The sequence below is a fragment of the Athene cunicularia genome (assembly GCF_003259725.1).
Source record: "Athene cunicularia isolate RWA chromosome 1 unlocalized genomic scaffold, athCun1 chr1_part1, whole genome shotgun sequence".
Taxonomy (NCBI): Eukaryota; Metazoa; Chordata; class Aves; order Strigiformes; family Strigidae; genus Athene; species Athene cunicularia.
Window position 1 is genome coordinate 114,795,595 of NW_020799091.1, and position 21,142 is coordinate 114,816,736.

General features: G+C 37.1%; 1 protein-coding gene across 3 annotated transcripts in view; it reads right to left on the reverse strand.

Annotated features, from left to right (window-relative positions):
• EPHA3 (EPH receptor A3) overlaps positions 1-21,142 on the reverse strand; it is a 217,397-nt gene that overhangs the window by 42,267 nt on the left and 153,988 nt on the right. For 2 of the 3 annotated variants that reach the window (XM_026842000.1, XM_026842020.1), the window contains exons 5-9: positions 20,107-20,231; positions 13,293-13,455; positions 10,908-11,010; positions 10,375-10,442; positions 5,960-6,085 (exon numbers count right to left, since the gene is read on the reverse strand). In XM_026842000.1, the coding sequence (XP_026697801.1) occupies positions 5,960-6,085; positions 10,375-10,442; positions 10,908-11,010; positions 13,293-13,455; positions 20,107-20,231 (585 nt within the window). The remainder of the gene's footprint in view (positions 1-5,959; positions 6,086-10,374; positions 10,443-10,907; positions 11,011-13,292; positions 13,456-20,106; positions 20,232-21,142) is intronic. The other variant, XM_026842010.1, reaches the window with a different exon arrangement.

Here is a 21,142-nt window from a genome sequence, read left to right on the forward strand (position 1 = left end):
AAGTATCAGAACAGTCATACATCCTTGTGAACACTACACTCTTCATTTCTACCAAAGAGATACGGTACAGTTCCCAATTATTTTACTTATTTTAATTAAATTAGCAAGATGGTTCATAACAAAATAATTTATCTACACAGCTGCTAAGAAAAGAGAAATCCATACAGATTATCTTTGTTCTATCATTATTCAGAAGGATCTAATCATGCTGATATATACTGTCACTATGGGACTATGGGACCTGATAGTCCACCGTGAATATTGTGCCCACTGTGTGTTGTGTGAGATCCCTAATTAGAAAATGACAGATATCACTGCATGTTTACTTTTATGCAGCGTGGTTTATCCTTTGCTGTGTAACACTGAAGAAGAGTGCACAGGGAAAATTAACATTCAAATGAGCAAGTATTAAATATGCTGACAAACTGCTGAAAGAAAATATCTCACTTGAAAATTTCTGTATTTAACTAATGAATACATAAAGCATATAAGGAAATTTCTGCATCCTAAAAACATTTGAGCAGCAAATGACTTTTGATTCAAATCACCCATCTTAGATTTCATATGATATAATAAACTGCATATATAACATCCTAGTTAAGTTACACCAGCAATTTTTTGGCTCCTTGATTTAATGACAAAATAATTGAAATAATTGAACTAATAAAAATAGAGAATGGATCAAATATAAAAGAAATATGATGGCAAGAATTGCCCTATATGATTATTTATATTTCAACACAAGAAAAATACTTTACTGAACAGAGAAGTAAGGTGTTTTGCAGTTTTTACTTTCAAGAAACCAGAGGTTATTGCTGGAGCGCTTTAATACTATTTTTCTATAAATACATGCCTATTCACATTCTTTTATCAAAATACATGAGATCTAAATATAAATAGGCCCTCGTGCCATATTTTGTCAAGTGGTCTTTTATTGAAAGTTTGATTTGGAAACAAACAAACCCTATAAATCTAAATCTAGCTGGCATGATTTTTATGCAAACTGGGAATGCTCATTTTCATTTGTGAGTGAAACATCATGGAAAGAGTGATTATACTGCTTACATGTGAGTTTTTCCCAACTTACTGTGTAATAATCCTAAATACAGTAGGATTACCATGCCTCTAAAGAGCACAGGCTCTTGGAGCTCTTTTGCCCACAATGATTCTTTCTTTATCTTTGCAGCTGGTTGTTTACATTAAGCAACATCTGTGAAAACTAAAAATGACCAAAAACCACAGAAATAAAACATTTTTAATAGGCAAATTTAAATCATGTTGCTCTTCATAGATTTAACACAGAAATGTGTGATGGATTGACAGTTTTTCACCATTGACTTCAGACAGGATACCACATGGGATATATTTTAGATGTTACATTCAGCCCATTTATCTGCAAATTGAAATTATTCTTTCATCAACTTGCCACCAATATGCCTGGCATTAGAGTCCATGTCTCATTTGTGGCACTGCAGTTCAGTATTGATAAAAGGAGTAATAACAATGACCAGAATCTTAAAAGTCAGGGCTTTGTGTTCATGTTCAAAGCTCACAAAATTGTTGTTATTATATGGTTATAAATAAGATGGACACCAACTTGTTGTTCTATACCAAAGAGGCAAACTAAAGAATAGTTGCAAATTACAATAAAGGTCAGTTATATCAGGAAAAAAAATTCTAACAGTAAGAACACCTGGACAGTACAAAAGATTTTTTTAGGGAGACTATAAACTCTTTTATAATATCTTGGAGATTGCAAAGAATAAGCATCTGTCAAGATTGGTACCTAATAAGTCCCGTTTTGGGCAAGGGTGGGGACTTAATTACCTCTTGAGGTCACTTTTCAGATTTATTTTCTAAGGTTTCCCTGTTAGACAGCCAATTTAATCAAAAAACCAACAAATGTGTCACAGGGCAATGACCTTTGTCTATTGATAACCCAGGCTAGATTTGAGTCAACAACACAGAAGTGAATGTCACAATATACCACTAGCTGCTGAGCTGCTTCATCCTCTAGACACGGTACTGGGCTATTAATGTAATAACAAAAAAAAATTAAAACCAGGTTACATCTTTCTATACATATATACAATGAAAATAACACATTACATCCACTGTTTCTAACATTATTTGTATTTCAGACTTCCAAGACAGGCAGCAGCTCAGAAAACGAATTCTAAACCCCATTACTAGTAACTAATGGTGTAGAGTTTTGTTCAGACTTTTTAATTAAAAATATTCAACCTCTGCAAGCCAAAATGACTAGTATACTTTACCAAGAGCAAACACTGCTTCAGTTTGAATACTAACACAGCTCAATACTGTCAGAGCACTACAAAGAGCAAGACCAAAGCACATCCTAAAAACAGAAGGAAGGGAAAAAAGTGCTTGAAATAAATCTTGTAATGTCCAGTTTCATATTCCCTTTTCTCTATGTTTTAATGGTCCAAAAAGCTATAACAAGCTAGGCTCTTAAAACTATTGTTCAGTTACTGTCAATGGAGATTATAGCTATGATTTCAGCAAGCAGACCAGAAATCAATCATTTCTGATCGGAATTGTATATCTGATTTGACTTCTGATTTTTGGGAAGGAAAAGGTTACAGTTAATGTCCATCAACACAGTCCCATTTAGACATGGATGCATAATTTAGAACTTGGATGATTAATGGGATTCCACAAGTGCCTCAAGGCCAGTGGATGCTGCAAGAAACTAAAAGTTGGACCCTTCATAGCAATAAAGCTTACTGTTGTCTGTGAATATAAAATGGGTTTACTTTCTTGAAACACTAATTTAATTGGAAAAAGCTCACTGGGCAGCCCAACTTTTGATTCTTTCATGTACATGGATGCTACATAAATCCATCTGGTCAACGCCCATAGTGACATGCAGTTACACTATATCTCTTTCCTGCAAATCATTATTTTATGGTCTCAGTAAGAAATGGAGTGGATCTCATCAGATATTGTTTAGGAGAAATAGGGACTTATGTTCGAGTTGTAAGGTAGAAAACCTGGCACTGATTTTAAGAAATGAGGTTGATGGCTTTTCACGTAAAGCCTTTCTGAAGTGTTTATTTTTAATTATGGTACACACATAAACACTGTATAACCTGCCCTGCAGACTGATATGTCTATTTACATGTGGAAAGCAAATAGGTATTATTAGGAGGGCTGTTCATGATATAAAGAACTCTCTTCAGGAGATCTTAATTTCTTTTTAAATAGGCTACTTCAGTGCATCAGTGAACAGCATTTGCTGTGCATTTAGGCCCACGGGACAAGTAAAAAGATGACTCTGAAATTATTTACTCCCTTTACTTTCCTGAGCTTTAAACCATGATTGTATTGTTGTGTACAGAACTCCCTCAGAGTTGGAGAGCCACCTAAACTGAATGTTTCCTAAACCTTGTGAACGTCAGCAATGTTCTACAAGCCCTCACTGAGACACTGCAAATCTTCATGATAAATGCATGGACAGGTAGACCCTAAATTTTAAAAATACTTTGATCAACAAGATGTTATGCTACAAGTATGTTTAAACTTTGAAACAAAAGCAAGCGTTTGCTTTTATGATCAGCAAAGCACATAGTTAAATCTATCTGAAATCAAGAAAATACCTTCTGTAGTATTCTCTTGCTATCCAATTGCATTTAAACTTCTTAAGTGGTTTGCTGAACTGGATCCATAAAAACAAGTGAGTTGTTTTAAAAGAAAGAATTACTGTAAAGAAAAATCTGTAAAAGTGGCTTCTGACCTCAATTTTCTTATGCTTAGCTTCCCACTAAAATCCCTTGTGTTTTTCTTGAGGTTCTTTTGGACAAGAATATTTCCTTATTGCATTTAGGTATGTTTTCAAAGCTATGTAAGCTGCCCTCTACTCTCAGAGACTTCTGGCTACAGCTCTGAAAAACTACTTGGAAAAGTACCTCAGAATATCAAGATTACTTGTCTGACTTTAAGGTCTCATTACTTATGTCACACTTCAATGCAGTTAAATGAATCCCTTCTTCTCAAATCACTGTCTTTTTATAATTTCATTCACACTTGCACTTGTAAAGGAGAAGGGCAGGAAAACACCAAGTCATTCAGTCAAGTAAGTCATTGACTCAAGTAAGAGACAGGAAATGCCTTTCTGCTTTTGGGGAGGGAAGAAGTGTTCCTGCAGAAGCAGCCTCTGAGGTACTCTGAATGCAAAAGCTGCCATGTGCTGAACCTGACAGCAGTGTAGTGATGCTATGAATGCATTTTGGAAGCTCCCGGCACTCTACAGCCTGATTTTCATTCTGTTCTTCCCTGCCTGGCTCTTTCTGTTGGCATCTCTGGCAACTGCTAATAGGAAATGCTAACTGTAATGCCATATGCTACGTGAATTTGAGTCATGGTCTCCAGCAAATGGCTTTATTATATCTTGAGTCCAAGCTTCAATGTAGAGGACCTGCAGGAACATACTGTCACTTTCATTGAAGTGGAGTGGAGCAAAGGCACTTATTTTTAAACCATCTGACTCCTTCAGGACATACCCATTTTTTGAAACCTCTCAGAAAACTCTTCCTCCATTTTCAAGGGCCATATTTGGCAAATTCTGCATAATCTCTCATTCTCATCTGCATTCTGATTAAAAATACATCAGAACAATGAGCTGTAAAATATGACATATCATTGATTTTTATGAATTTGTTTTCTAGATTCATATACTGCATACAGCCCAAGTTTAGAAAGCTTACATTTGTGAATGAAGGCTCTTGAAAATCTTACAAGGAAACATACTGGTCTTGGACTTAAGCTTTTCAGTAACCCTCTTCTTTATTCCCATATTAATTCTCTATTATGTGCAGTAAGCAGAGCTTTGCTGCCTTGACTGAAGATGATGGAGAACAGTGCACTCTTGTGGGGCAAAATTAAAACCAGCAAGGAACAAAAATTCTACCTTTACAGAAAATAACCTAACTTCATACAGGCAGTGGAGTAGCTGCAGCAAGAGAGGATGAACACTGTTTCTTTTTACTGTGTGATTAAAGAGATGCACTTAGTACAGTAGCCTGGTTCTACATTTTTTTCAAATAAAAATATTTCACTGTTTACTAGAAGTCTCTCTCACATCTCATGATTCTAATTCAAATAGTAAATTTAGAGAGAAGCAGAAGATCAATAATAAAAGAACTAGTAATTTTAAATGGATTAAAAATCAATAGTACTCACAAATACTTTAGTTTAGCAAGAAAGCTAACACTTTGTGATCTTCTGACTCGACAAGAAAATCTGCCACTTGAAGGAGCAAGCACACATCCTAGCAGGAACGACATGCTGCATTGCAACATGGACAACTCAGTGTGATGAGACTTTATGTAACCTGGCTCCTCTGCTACAAAATCTGCTCATTTCGACAGTTTGTTTTCTGTAAACCCAACAATCTATGGCGTCTGTATGGCTCAATCAGTTATCAGACAGACAACCCTTTCCTCCTAAATCAATAATTCAAATCCAAAAACAGTGACCAAAATCAATCCAATGACCAAAGGTCATTGCAGCCTGATGGATGTGTGGTGACTGGTATGAAATGAGTTTGTGGTTTCACTCAAGGCATAAGAGTTAACCGTCCTTTTAAGGGAAAAAAAGAAAACATCTTCACAGTTGATACCATTTACTTGCTGACAGATTTTAAAGAGAAACATATAAGTGAGGCTGAACTCTCTCTTCACTCCCAACAGTGCTGTGTCCCAGTGTGGGCTGACAGGTGTCCTTTGAAAAACTTGCTATCTGCTTTCTTTGGGGGGGAAAAAAAATATAACTCTGTGCCCTTAACTTTTCATATGCACTGACGTCAGTTGTAAATATAACCTACTAATTTGAATACTGTAGAATGTTCTTTTTCCAGTCACAAATATAAACCCAAAGATTTAAAACAATATGCACAGCAAAAAGCTATCTTTAGTTCATTATATCTGATGGTCATTACCTGCTCCAACTACTTTATCAATGGATATGTTAGAAGCGTCTAGTTCCTTGGCAAATTCATGCACCGCTTGATTGGGATCCTCATATGTATGTGGATCTACGTAAGTTCTCAGGCCTGGGAGTTTTACTGTGTAAAAACAAATTCAGAGAAAAAAATGTTACTTAGACTTAAAAAAAGAAAGCTCATGAGACAATAGAAATCAAAACAATAGAAGAAAAGGTATACTGCTTTTTCAAATCAAACTGCTTTTGATGGGTCTTCAGGAATCTTACTATACAGTGAAAACAGAGACACTAATGTAGTTGTTGCACAGAAGTCTGAAAATCGATTTTAAATATATCTGCACTTGCCACATTGAACTGATTTTCAAATATAAAACTACCCACCCCTTCCAGCTTGCTGCGTTTAGATGCTGCCTTATACTGTCCCTTTGAAGGTAACAACAAAGAGGCAAGGAACAAAATGTGTGATGATACAGTCAACTGGAAAAGTTCTCAGGAAGATATTAAGGAGAGCACATTAACTCAGACTTTTTTCTGAGTTCTCCAACAAGATGCAAAATAAAAGAAAATTATACATGAACAAATGCACCTCTGCCTCAATCCCTCTGCTAATACATACAAGGATGGCAGCCAGTTGTTCTTATTAAAGTCTTGTTCTAATGCTCAGTTATCCTAACACCCATGTAATTATATTGTCCCCCTCTACAGTTTCCTGGCCAGGGATTTTTCTGTTTGTTCGGATCAAGTACTAGTTCAAATGACTGAATGATTTTAAGGGTACTTTTAAGCTCTTCACATCTCATCCTCCAGCAGGACTGGGGATGGGAAGAACATATCATCATTCCCAAAATTTCTCTGCAGCCAAGACACTGAAGGCAAAGCAGAGCCTCATTTCCCCACTCTGGCTCAAAGCCCTGATTGTGCTTGTACCCAGTACCTTGTCTGCCTGCCTCTGTATTCGTTTTAGAACACAAAGATGTTTTGTTAACAAAAAGTGAAATAACCATTACATCCAGCTTGAAGTTTTCTGCCTCTGACACAAAACCTGCCTTCCTGGACATGTTTTCTAGCTTTTCCTAACTGTACCAGTTGGTCTTGTAAAAGTTATTAACTCCTCCTACAAACACCGCCCGAACCCACTCAAGAATATCCTTTCCAGCTTGGCATTATTATACTGCATCAATTTGTTGACTGCTCAAATAGTTAAACCTTTTTTGTTGCGGTTACACAGATGGGAAAAAAAACCTTTGTACCATTAGTTAGAGCACACCATTGTTTTGTCAAAAAATCCCAAGTGTACATGAAAAAAAAAAATCAATTTTATGGAGATTTATTGGCCTCAGAATTGACAAAGAAATGATAAAACTGAGTTCCCAAGCTAATTGCCTAGAAAACAATGCAAACTAAGAGCCATGCTCTTAATACAAGGGCTGCGTGTGCGTGGCATTAAATGCCGACCGTGTTTCCTTCAAGAGCTTGATGATTACAGAATTACTTGCAAGTAAACCAAAAAGTAATTGGCTGTATATTGCTGTTGGTTAAAACTCTTGTAAATGCTCCTTTCCGTCCATGCTGAATGTACATTACAGGCTCCTTCATACCCCCTATAAAAATAACAACAATTAAAAGCTTCTGCACTGTGGGGTTTTTGGCTGCAGATTTTTAATGTTGACTCCAGAGGTTCCCAAGATCAGGTGATGGTGACTGCAAGGAGAATAATCCCTTCACACCAATAATTAAGGGCAGCCTGCATAGTAACAGGGTTCTATGATGAAAAACAGATAATAAACACATGCACATGTGTTAAGCTGTACTACTTTACAGCTCATTCTGTGCAAACATAATAATTTACATTTTCATTTTAACAGCATGAATTGCCCTAAAGGTAGCAAAAAAATAAAAAGGGCCTAGCCAAAGAAGGCAAAGGGAGAGGATCTGAAGAGGTGAAACATTTTTGTTCCTTTGAAGTAATATTATAGGATTTATAATAAGGCTGCAGGGAATAGTTCATGGCTGCAGCCTTTTTTAAAGTAATTCAGAATAAACTGACTGAAATAAACCAGCTGCTGTATTTAAGATGCTGAAAGTTTACGACAGCCATGGAAGTTACTTCATCCTTTTTCAGTTCATAGGAACAATTTTCTTCTTCTTTGAGAAAGACTGTGATTTAGTAGAATAAAGTTCCCACAGGCACAAACGTACATGCATACAAATCCTAACAGATAAATACCTGCAAAATCAATAACTAATTTTCAAGTATTTCTAACAGAAATACCAGATCCATGATCAGCTCTGTTCTTACTACACAGTGAATCCAGCAAGGCACTACTCAGAAAACAGTACATAAATATCTAAAGCCAAATTAAAAGCAATTTAATCCACAGGAATTTAACAGCACTGACATGTTTAAGAATAGTGATTGCAACTTTCTATTGTGTGGGAGTAAGGAGAGCAAATTCTGACCTGTTATTTGTCTGTGACACTTTTTTTACTGGCTGCTTTTATTTTATAACCTCATTAAATTTGGATGATGGAGCATTAATTCTATGGGCCACATGTAACTGTATAGATTTTTTTGAGACTAGACGGTTGGGGTTGTTGGGCTGCATGAAGCAAACCCACTGTTTCAGCATGTGTATCCCCTGACAGTGCAGGGGAAGGAGCATACGTGTTGTAGATACGCATGCTCATGGCTCTCTGGAGATAAGGAAGGGCTCTAAATTTAAAATAATAATAATACGAACAGCCAGAGAACAGTCACTCCATTGTCACGGGGATTAGGAAGCAGTTCTAATTTCCAACTACTGCAGGTAAATCCCTCATTAAAATGTTAATTCAATTATATTTGGTGGGAAGGCATCTGATTATGGTACCAACAGCTCTTTTCTTGCAGATGGTACAGCGCCACTGTTGTGTGCAAAATACCATATACATTAACCTTACAACATGCTAAGCAATAGAAATATATGGTCCAGCATGGTTTATATGGTGTAGCAGGATATTAATCTGGAACAATTTCAAAGACTAAGTACTGCTTCTTATAAAAAATATGTTCATTAGACCCCAAGAATTCTGTGGGTGAAAAAAGGAATTTCCAGACTTAGTATTTATGAAGAGCATTATCTTCACTCTGTAGTAATGAAAAAAATCCAAAATGCAATGATAAAAACCCAAGAATCTCATGCCTATTCCTGATCAGGAATGTTAAACAATCACCTGCCACTCAACTCAGCTTCTCCTGCTCCAAAACGAAATTATTTCTATTTTAAAGAGGGTATGGATAGAGCTTTGACTGTGATCTAGTTTTCACAATCCACAGCTCCTCTGATGTGGAAAAGTGCTGCAGGGTGCACATTGCAGAGAGGATTCAGGATCAGAGAGGAGCTGACATACTGTAGGTCAACATTGCCCTCCAGCCATGGACCACAGCAAGCTACTTCTTCCTGGTAGCCAGGACACATGCCAGGGGCATAGAAAACCAACACTTCTTCCCCTGAGCGTCTCCTGGATGGGACCGTGCTCCATGCTGTTCCTTTCACAGGGCACAGCTGAAGGACCCAGAGTAGCCATGAAAAAGTGCCATTTGTCCTTATTAAAAATAGGTACACAAACATCAGAAATAGATAGGCTTCGGGTCTGGCTTTTGAACATGTTTCAAAAGTAACCCAGATTCCTCAGGATGAGCAAAATCTCACATTCTTAACCATATACAATTTTTGTGATACAAAGACAACATAAGTCAATAGCAAGACTCGCTTCTTAGTCCTGGATGAGACCCAAAGAAAGCACAGACATACTTGTTCTTGCAAGTGGGGGAATCAGGACTTGAACACAACTTGTTGCGAATAGAGCTGGATTTAAAAATCCCATTAATTTGTGAGAAACTTGTTTAGTAGTTATTCTTAATTTAAGAAACTACTCCAAATCACTCTTCAGCCTATGCTTAGAATAACTCCAAACTAAATTATTAGTGGGTCAACTTTGACAAGTAAGCAATTTTCACTCCCTTCAGTAGTCATCAAGACAGGTTTTATTGATTTTATATTTTGATTTGGGAAAAAAAATGTCATTTCTTAGACTTTATACAGCTGATAATGAGGAAGCTGAAGTTATACTCTGCATTTCAGTAGCACACAGCGGAATCAATATCATATTGCCAACCACACGCATTGTTTGAACATAGAGAGTGATGTTTTGCTCATTACTAACCTGAACACAGATGAAAGAATTTAAAACAAAGAATAATTGTTTGGGGAAAATCTCCTTATCCACAAGAGAAGAGATAATTCTCTTCCCAATTTCACCTTGGTTTAAGTGAGGTATGACTTCTTTTTTTTTTTAAATTGAAAAATACCAGTTATCTAGGGGATGAATTCAACAGATCTGGAAGCATTAAAGGCTTCAGTAACTTACAGTGGCCATTCCCAAAATGTAGTCTTTTCTCATCAGTGCCATGTTTAGACTTCTTGTATCCACAGAATCTACAAGCAACAGAGGAAAAAAAAAATTAATATAGAGAATTTTGTATGTTAACTGCAGGTGGAAACTGAATAAAATGTTTTCCCTCTACAATTAAATGCCTGTTTGAAAGTTTAATGATATTTACATTCTCTGTGCCCTATAGAGGCATGTTATGTTCTCAGGGAATTTGAGGAAATTGGCTAATGAGAAGATTTGTTGATTTTTGACCCCTACAGTTTAATTTTACAATTGCCTAAGAATGTGTTTATAGCATTTTTTAACAACTGCTGCATGATTGGGGCTGCTAACGTTACCGGGCTCATTACCAAGCATCAAGAGGTATTTGGAGCTCCTGGGCAGCAGACAAAGGAGAAGGTGCAAACCAGCCATGCTACTGCCCAACGACACCCAATTTGCCATGCTCATCAAGAGCCCTTGGGGAAATGGAAGTGGGAGTAAATGTGCAAACTAGATGATAAACTGACCTCCCAATCAAGACGTACACCACAACTGTGAGGAGAATAATGGCTACTGCCGCTGAAATGGCAATCATTACGACCTGGCTATTCTCACTGGAAATGGAGAATGCTGGAAAGTTAACACAAAAATATATAAATAACCCCCCACATACAAAGCACTGATTACATCACAATTTACACTCATATAGGGAACAGACAGATTAAGTCATCACCATACAGCATTTAGTCTCCTGTCAAATACTTAATCTACTAAGTAATTTTTCATCGAATGAACAAAGACAAGGGAAGAAGACATAAGACTCTGGCCATCTTTGACAATTTACCAAAGCTGCTCCTGCTACCGCTGATATTTAGTCTTGCTGATTGTAGCAACTGCTGTTAAACTGATACTTATATATGTAAATACAAACATACATACCATGACATACATATATTTTTTACTTGGCAAGAAATCCCAGCCAGTCAATAAACATCACCCTTGCTTCTCGCTTCTGTATGATGGGAAGTGCTTTCATGAATTAAGCTTCCCAGTTAAGCTTGACAGTATCCCCATGAAGGTTGTGAAAAGCCAGGGCACACAGAAGCAGACAGAAGGACCATCCATGGTTAATCAATGTCTACAGGAAAAAGAAGGGCTATTTTCTGCCTTATACTGGATGCTTCCCTGTGGTCCCTAGGCACAGAGCTTTGGTGTGCTGCTAGATTGCTATACTATGACAGGACAACTTTAGATTGTAGGTGCTATGAACAATCTTCAGCAGACATCTACTGAATTTCACTGAGCATAGCAGAACTAGGCTCCTCAGCACTGTGCTTCAAGTTAGCTGTCCAAACCAAGCCGAAAGCTAGCGTTCCTGGTCCAAGCAAATTAGACAGTTTGTGTACGTGACTGCTTGGAGTCATGCCATTCCCCTTGGAAAGAAGCCTCTGCCTATTACAGACCCACAACTGCACTCATGTAGTTATGAAAACTTGGGAGTAGGAACAAACTTATGTGATTTGTTGTCTATCTGTGTAACTTGTATGCTCATTATTAAGATGTGCACCACTGTCTCCTGTCATCTTCCACATTTTTGGACAGCTAATTTTACCTTGTAGAGAAAACTCATTAATCTCTAAATTATGACGTTTGTTATCACTGTAACTGATGTTTTCTCCTTGCTGTACTTGTCTTGAGTTCCAGTTTCATTCAGTATGCCAAAGCACCATGTCACTGTAACAGCGATTTGTAAATATTTTTTTTTTAAACAAGAAGTTTGTTTGATTTTTAGAATAAGAGCTGAGGTGGAGGAAGAAGAAGTAGGGATGAAATACATATCTCAAAAATACATGGATGCAAAGTGAAAGACCATTTGGCTTGATGTTACCTTTCCTGGCTAAAGAATTGTGGCTTTTAGCAGAGCACTTCTACACCATGGGTTCTCAAGCCTTATCACAAGTACCTGAATAAGCCTTATAAGAGTGTATTAGAATTATAGTCTTTAGTTGTGTTATAACTCTGAACAGCAGATATGACTCTTCTGTGAAAGCCCGATCTTCTAAGAAGCAAACAGTCTGATTATGGAACATCAATCTACATCAGTAACTGGGTATCTAAGCAAAGGCTGAGTTTTTGATGCATTAAGCCACTTTCAGCTTCCAGCAAAAAGGTCCAATTTACTACATGGTACTAAGTGATGAGAAAGCAACATTTAAGACTATGAGCTCTATTAAGAGCCTTTCTGATATAATAAAAGAACTTGTAAAGAAAACCCATAAGGTCATCAGTTAAATAATGGTAGTATCTAGGCATTAGAGAAAAGAAAAAGGAGTGCCAGACCAGTAAATAACTTCCGCAAGGCCACCCAGAAATGTAGTGACAGAGAAGGGATTCCCTGACCAGCTACTCAACTGAATGACCAACCTTCCTGGCCTGTGCATATGAGTTTCATCTCAAGGCTACGTAGGAGACATCAACAATGCTCTGTAGTAGAGTGGAGAATTACACACTGACCCACAGAAGTAATGGACCAATACAATATTAATTCTCTAGAAGCAGGGGTTTATAGCCCATAGGGTTCAGGCTCTAAACTTGGAAAAGAGAGAGGTTTTTCTGTCAAACTCCCTCCCTTAGCAGGTGCCATGCTCTAGCAAAGTATCCCTTCTGGTATGAGGCAGAGGTTGAGTAGGGAGTGGAAGAAAATACCACCTGTGATAGTCATGGTACATTCTTTATAGCATGTTTCAAGTTAATGGCAAAATATAAAGTTATATAGTAATGCTACCCAGAAAGACAGGTCATAAATAGTTACGAGTCACATTTACTAAACTAAAAAAAGGGTGAAAGCAGCCACCCAAACAGGTCAGAAACTGGGCAGGATGTCAGTATAAAATATTTGAACAAATACATACAATCTGGACTGGTTTCAAATTCAAACTTGCGACTGTTTGTCCCATAACCAGCTGCAGTTCGGGCTCGAATTTGGAAGACATAGGTGGTATCAGGTTTGAGGCCGCTGATGGTAACATTGGTGCCTTTGGCTCTCAGAATAGTATAGCTTGTCTCTTGTTCCTGCTTTTGGGAAGAGAAATTATCAGATTAAAACCACACCCTAAAAAACCAGAAACAATAGTTGGTTGGTACAAAATTTTTACAAATGACCTGGAGAGCACCAGTGAATTTTTTTAATATTTATAGCCCGACGAATGCTTGTACAGCATTTCAATCAGCTGAAAATTTTTTTATTAGCAATAAATCTAAATCATTAGAGCTTCTATGGCCCTATGCTGTAAAGCAAATACTAGACATGTTGTGTACATGACATTTCATTAAATGGCTTTGCATCATTTTGTCCATAGTCTGCAATAAAACATGAAAATGAAGATTAAACTGTTATTGAAAAAGCATAAAACAGATTTGCCTACTGCACTGAACTGGAAGTTGTAACAGGCCAACAGACATATTAGGGCCCTGCAGAGCTATTGCAGGATGCAGTTTTTACTGCCTCGCATTTTACAAGACAGTGTTTAGCTTTATAACAGTCAGAAGAGAAACTCCACTCAGGCTCCACACCTCCGCTCTGAGAACAGGCAAATGTAACGGGTGTTCTACTATGCTATAAAAACTATGAGACTGATGTGTCCATCCTCATTTGGGCAAAACCCCACTGAACTTGCTTCAGAATGAGTCTTGGGCTTTAGTAGCCAGGAAGGAAATGTGTGTTTTCTCCTTATTGCTTTTTGCTAAAGAGCAAGGCATGTGTCCAGTACAGATGATACGCTCACAACTACACTGTGCTTAGTAGTCATATTTTTCTGACATAATGACTTCTTATATAAAATAAGAAATGGACCATTTTGTAATTTAGTAGGTTTGGATACACTTCATCCTGTGTAAAAAGCTAATTCTGATAATTCTGATGTCTCAGTCCCACTGTAAGCACACAGTCTAAAAATTTAAGCATGCATTTGGAGCCCAAGGTATTGCTTATTTTACTATAGCCATCCTGTACCAAAAGACCATTTTTAGTTTCCTAAAAATGGCAGCTTGAACTACCTCAGAAAAAATCTTGGACAGCAGCCACACATGTGGGGAACTGTGAGAATCTGAGTTGTTTAGGTTCCCAACCATGAACTTTTTTATTCTGGGATTTCATATGCTGCCCTTTGAACGGTTTGAAACACACTAAAACCATTGAGTTTTGCCCGGTTGAAAGCAGAAACTGAGTTAAATTAACGTATCTTGGATGCAAACAATCTCACCTAATTCTCACTACTTTTCATGGCATTGCATTAAATTGCAAGGTACTGACATTTTAAATTTGACAATTCTAGAGTACTGATGCACCAGTACAGAGGTTGGAAAATACTCAACACACCCATTGTCAAAGCCATCTCACCTTCATGTGAAAAGACTAGAGTTGTTTTAGTGTGTTTGCTCTTCAGTGCTGTCTAGAGTAAGAAAGTTACATTTATTCTAATAGGTGGTCATCAGAAAACGTTCATTTCGGTGCTACAGAAGCCTCACTAACCTGTTCTTAGCAATCTTTGATAGAGAGACAAAAAGAAACATTTACACCATAGTTCTGTAATTGCCACAATCTCCAGATAATATTCAACATTATGCACATGAGTAATCACAGCAAAGGAAGAAAGGGAAAATAAAAAACCAAACCAAAAAACCCCCAGAAAAGGCAGCAAGGCAGCTAAGCCTGTGCCTAAAGGTTACCATCCAGAACCAAAACCTCAGACAGGGTGAGCTGGACGTAGCCTTCAAAGAATGACTATAAAAATGTTCACCATAGCCCATTTTCTTGGCACTAAAAAAAAAAAGGAAATCAGGAAATCAGCACTAGACCTCATAGTTTTCAGATACTTCTGTGAAAAAGTTTTCTGTTATAAATTCAGGGATAAAATTTCAGGAAGACATTCTAAGGAGCTAACAGGTTTGCATAAATTTATTTATTTTTGAACTAACAAAGGCCTAGTATTATAATTTGCAGACTTTCCTTATCTCATTGTTCAGCTGAATGTAGGCAACTATTTTAATTTCAAAGACATAATAATCTTGTCTTTAAAGTATAAAATCTTTTGTGTATGCTATGACTGGACATTAATTTTGATCTCACTTCAGGCTGCTTTTATGAAATGCAAACATTTCCTTCTTGTGCAGATACATACGTGCAAGTGAAAATATAGTCATGTCCCTGTCTGCTAATAATCCACAATGGAACTTTGAAAATAAATGTTTTAAACAATGGTATGGAGGATGTCATGGTATCTTAGTTTATGGTAAGCTTTTTACACATGTATTTTTAAAGTAATATTTTATGTTACACTCGTAATCAAATCAGTGAAACACCACATAAAAGCCCAAGTTTATCTTTCTTAGGGATGAAGTAAAATTTCACAGATACAACACTATAGCTGCCATAAGCCGAAGGAATATACAAAAAGGAGAGTCAGTCTTTGCCAAGCAGAATTTAATCAAACACGTTGTTTGATGATAAATTTGAACTTGGATGCACAAAGCATATTCTCCCTGAATATTTCTGCATAGTTTACCAGACACAGTCTTTACTGGGAAGCAAATCCCAGTACTGTTAGTGTCTCATTTGGAAATGACATTTTGTAATTTTAAATTATGTTTTACGAAAGACATATTTGGGATACATTAAAATTTATAGTGGCAGTACTACTGAGAGTGAACGGTATGTCCTTTTTCAGATAAGCACACTAAGTGTTTATATTATATGAGGAAGAACATTTTCTCCATCAGCTGCACGTAGACTTCAGAAGCCAAAACCAGACTACACATCTTTGGGAGGAACCCACAGTCTCGATAACAATACTGCTCCCCCTTACTGCCAGGTGTGAACTGTTTGTCGATAAGACAGTTCCTATAAACCTTGTGGAGTATACACAGCCTACCTACTCTCAAAGCCAGAATAATAAAAGTTTCAAAGCAACTAAGTGCATTTGCATATAATTTACTTTTTCAGCCTCAGAAAGAGCACAGACTAGATATCATTATTTATTTGTTGGCTTTACCCAGTCTATTGAGCACCCCGTTTCAATGATGGCAGAGGCAAATCTATTTTATTAATGTGAAGCTGCAACAAAATTTCACTCATGGCTTGCAGCAGATTTCACCTTAATAAAGTGTATAATTGTAAGACATATTTAAATGAAGCAATTAATAGTTTGTGTGTGGTATTTAGGAGACGTCTTTTTTTGTTTTTTTTTTTTAATTGCATGACGAGATACTCCTTCCAGAGAACATAATTATGTGAGAAAGGACAAGGAGGAAACAAAGTATCTGCTTGTGTAATGAAAGCAACTGACTTGTTATACCTGCACTTTGACAGCTGAAGACAGTCAAAATCCAGTACAGCATTATATGGATGGACTAAACTGGGGTGTCATTTGGTACCATTAACTTAACATAAAAAGTTATGCCCTACAATAAAATAAATGCTCAGAAGTTCCATACAGTATACCTCTGAAAGAGGATTTTCTTTTTATCTGTTTTGAATAAATAGTAACTGGGGCCTCAGAATCAGGTCCTACAGATTTTTCCAGAAAATACAATTCCATTCCAAACAGTGAGTCTGAAAAACTGTCACGTTCAGTTCATAATGTTATGCATTAAAACCACATAGTTTCATTCAAAAAAGTTAAAACAGTTTCCTAAAACTGTAGCTCCTAATTTCCCTAGAAACATGACAAAAGCTCTATTCTCTCTTGGTTACACAAGCAAAATCACTGGTGAAAAATAAAAAAAAAAAAAGGTTAATTAATTACCCTTGCGGAAAATAAATATTTCCACATACTTCAGGACAATAATGCAAAAACTACATGATATCATAATTTAGATACAGGACATTATATTTTCATTCAAAATATATTCTAACATGCTGAATACCAGTAACATGCACTTGCCCATAAATATCACATGTTCTCTGAAATTTAAAAACAACTTAAAAAAAACCCCAAACTATTTGCATGGACAAGGTTTATGACAAAATTGGGCTGACCTGTATTACTCTCTGAATCTTGTATTTATTAATTTTCTAAGAGGTTACAAAAAGTATGACAAGTAAAAACAAGCAGGAGGGAAAAGAATGGACCTACATAAATCATCTACCAGCAATCAGGTACAACTTGTCAGGAGAAATACCCAGACTGCTAACTGTGAAGGGTTTATTTCCTAGTAGATGCCACTTAACAGCAGTGGGTTTTTTGATGAGCACAACCAAGATGATTTCTGAAGCAGAAAATCAAATGGACTGGACCAGTCTGAAAAAGAAATCTCTCTTTTCAAGAGGAAGGGATGGGGGCTGCTTAGAGGTCTCAGACTGAAAAGTAGCATCTCCCAAAGGTGTTTGGAAAAGAAATGAAGAATAACAGTCCAGCATGGGCTACTCCGACCTCAGGTACATTTAACTTGTACAGAGTAGTAGTTTTCAACCTTTTTCAGTTTGCAGATCTGAAAAGGGCAATGGATTTATGACTCCTGACAACAGATTTGCTTTTCTTAGTTACCTTTCATAAACCCTGAGGAATAGGCTTCAGACTCCCCAGGGGGGTGGAAACCACACATTAAAAACACTGGTGTCAGTTGTTTTTTAAAAACCCTTTGCTCTAAATGGTCTGGTTCCTATTGCCAAGCCGTTGGCTCTTTGGTTTAAGAAAGCTGATTGGTGCATATGAACTCTCGATCACAGATTTCAAAGGAAAGAAACACATGTGCAAGATCAACCTCATAAGATTTGTTGTCTTACGAAGCTGTCTTATGACAACCAGTTGCTCCATAAGACTGGATATACTTGGGAATAGCAGCTGCATGCTCAGTCTGTGCATACAACAGTATGGGAAGGTGACAATTTTCTTGACTAAAGCAAGCCAACTTCAGTGTAGAACGATGATCACAACACTGCAGAAAAAAACACAAATAAAACTTCTCGGTCGTTCAATTAAAATGAACTAAGTGCACACAAGGGGAAAAATTCTCTCCCTTTGGAGCAACTATAACCTGAGACATCACTTTAATGCCATGATGTGCAACACACCCGTGTGTTCCATCCTGCACCCCACGGTACTTGTGCAGAGCTGCCCAGGCAAGGACTTCCACCTGGGGAGGCTGGAGGTGGACCCAAGCCAGGGCTGCCACAGCTCTTCAAAAACAAAGGTATGGCCAAATGGCACCAAGATCAGCCAGATAGGTCTCAAATGAAGCACAAGTTAATCATGCAGATAAATAACCTGGGCTGTGCAAAACAGGCTGAAGTTCTGGCATATTTCAGGCATAGGCTCTCTGTGAACTAAACAGTTCTTCCAAGCTTTACTAAAACGCAGCACCTATTTTCTTTTGTTTTAAAAAATTGGAAACAAGAGAGCCTAAATAATTCCTCTGTCCCTTTGGTGCTGAGGATGTACAAATAAAGACAATGTGATGTATGATCTGGTTCTCTTTTACTTCTCAAGCCCAGAATCTGGACTTGTTCCTGTCCTCATTGAAATAAAAGAAAAATACAAAAGTGAGGGTCTATTGGCTACTGTGCTATAAGGTGAGACTGAACTGAAATGTTTAGGAAGCTTTATTTTTCCCCTTTTATCAGTAGTATTACATATGTTCAGATTTTTACCAATGTCTTTGAAGGTGCTCACCATAAAAACCCCACTCAAAGCCAGATAACATATTAATCTGGGAGAAATCCTTTCAAATTACAGACTTCCGATCCCCATTCTTTGCCTGGAGATCAGGCATAGACTATCAGTACCACATTGTCCCACTAGTAAGCTCCATGAGAAAGCTTTCTAAAGATTAGCTGAATACCCATGGAGTCTTTTTAACAGCAGTTTCTAAGTGGATATTGGCACCACATCTTCCCTGTTACGTATGAAATACAAGCCTGATTTCTAGATATGAACAGCATTAGTAAATGCTAAATTAAATCATTATTTCTGACTTTTTTTCAAAGTTTGTCAACTTCAATAGCAATATATTCCATCAAAAGGTCTCTCTGACAAATGGCTAATACTGCTCTTCACAGTCTTTACCACAATTTATGATCTTTTAAATTTTATGAGTAAGATTTACTGCAAAAACCCAATTCTGCTATGAAGATTTTTTTTTTAAATACATATCTATATACAATGTAGAAATCAACAGCTGTAAATACAAAAAAAAGTCAATATAAAGCAGAACCTATTTAATGGCACATTTTCTTTGGTTTGTATTTATTTACATAAAATTCATGAAAAATTCAGTTATTCATGAAAAGGGGGAACTGTCATAGTGCAAACCAGTCACTGAAAGGATTGCTCATCTCTTTCCAAATCATTTTTGTGTAAAAGACGCTTGCACCACAGGGAAGCACCAACACATGGATGCTGACAAATAAATGTATGAACACTGACAGCATAACAGAACCGAGTACGTAAACTGTACTCAAGAAAAAAAAATTGTTACAGCTTGTCTGCATTATTTTCTATATTTGTTCTTATGTGTTTGGGGATGAACTTGGTAGACAATGCAACTGAGCAATTTCACTTGATATTTTCATGTTGTTCTCCTTATCAAAAATTGAACAGTTTCAACACTTGGTGTCTTTGAGGCAGTAAGTGAACAGGAGTGTCTCCGGATACTTAACACTGGCAAGATGCAATAATTTCATTACAGTATTATCAGCATAAAACCCTCCCCTTCAATCTTTCTTCCCACCTTTTCATAGTATTTGACCTCGTAGTCCAAGATGATCCCATTTGGATGTTCGGGTTCCTGCCAAGACAGAGACACGCTGTTCCTGGATGTCCTGTCTTTCCTTATGACTGTGATGGGGGATGGAGCTGTAACGGGGATGGGGGGAGGAGGGAAGAGAGAAAAGCAATCTGAGTTTATCTCTGTTCCAATCCTTGGCAAAGAGTATTGTTTCCATTTAAGAGACTCATGAGCATAGGTCTGGACTTGTATCAATATTCAGCAGCTGGATTATAGTCCTAGTACACGTGCTTTAAAGCACACTGGCCTCAAGGAAAATGAACTGAGATTTTGTTAGACTGGCGGACTAGTGGCAAGACAGCAGATGGTTTTGATCTGCTACTACAGTGTAAGCAATTAAATACATTTGATATACTAAAATAGAGAACAAAATAACAGTACTACCTATTTGTTATAATGCTGAAGTATTATCATTACCAGATTCTGCAGAACTCCAATAACATTTTCATATGCAAGTGTAAAATGGTGCTGGGATGCATTACGTACAAGGAGCTAATGGTACCCATGGCTAGTGATACAGAATATGGCTTCTTCTATAACATTAGTTGGTAAGCTCTCCAGATACAAATTGCTCCCATATACACTTTCCCTTTACCACAAATGAAATTTGAAGAAAAAAATCTAAAACTGCAAAATTACCTCATTTCTGATCTGTATTAATCAGAGTTAGGCACAACTGTTGATTTCATGCCACAGATACACCCACCACCCAAAACTTGGAAGCGCTATCAATGTTACATGAAAAAATCATAATTACCTAAGACTCCTGAACATCATTTCAGCTTTAGACCACCCAGCTCTACCTGTTGTTCCAAGATTGGACCTAGGTTTCCTGGACTCATTGAAAGCTATGCAATTTTTTAAAATTATTTTTTCTGTTTCTTTTGGGTTGGATTCCCACTCCAAATGCTTCTGTTCCATGGCTTTGGACAAAATTCATCAGATAGCTTACAGATCACACATTAAAGGTTATAACTGT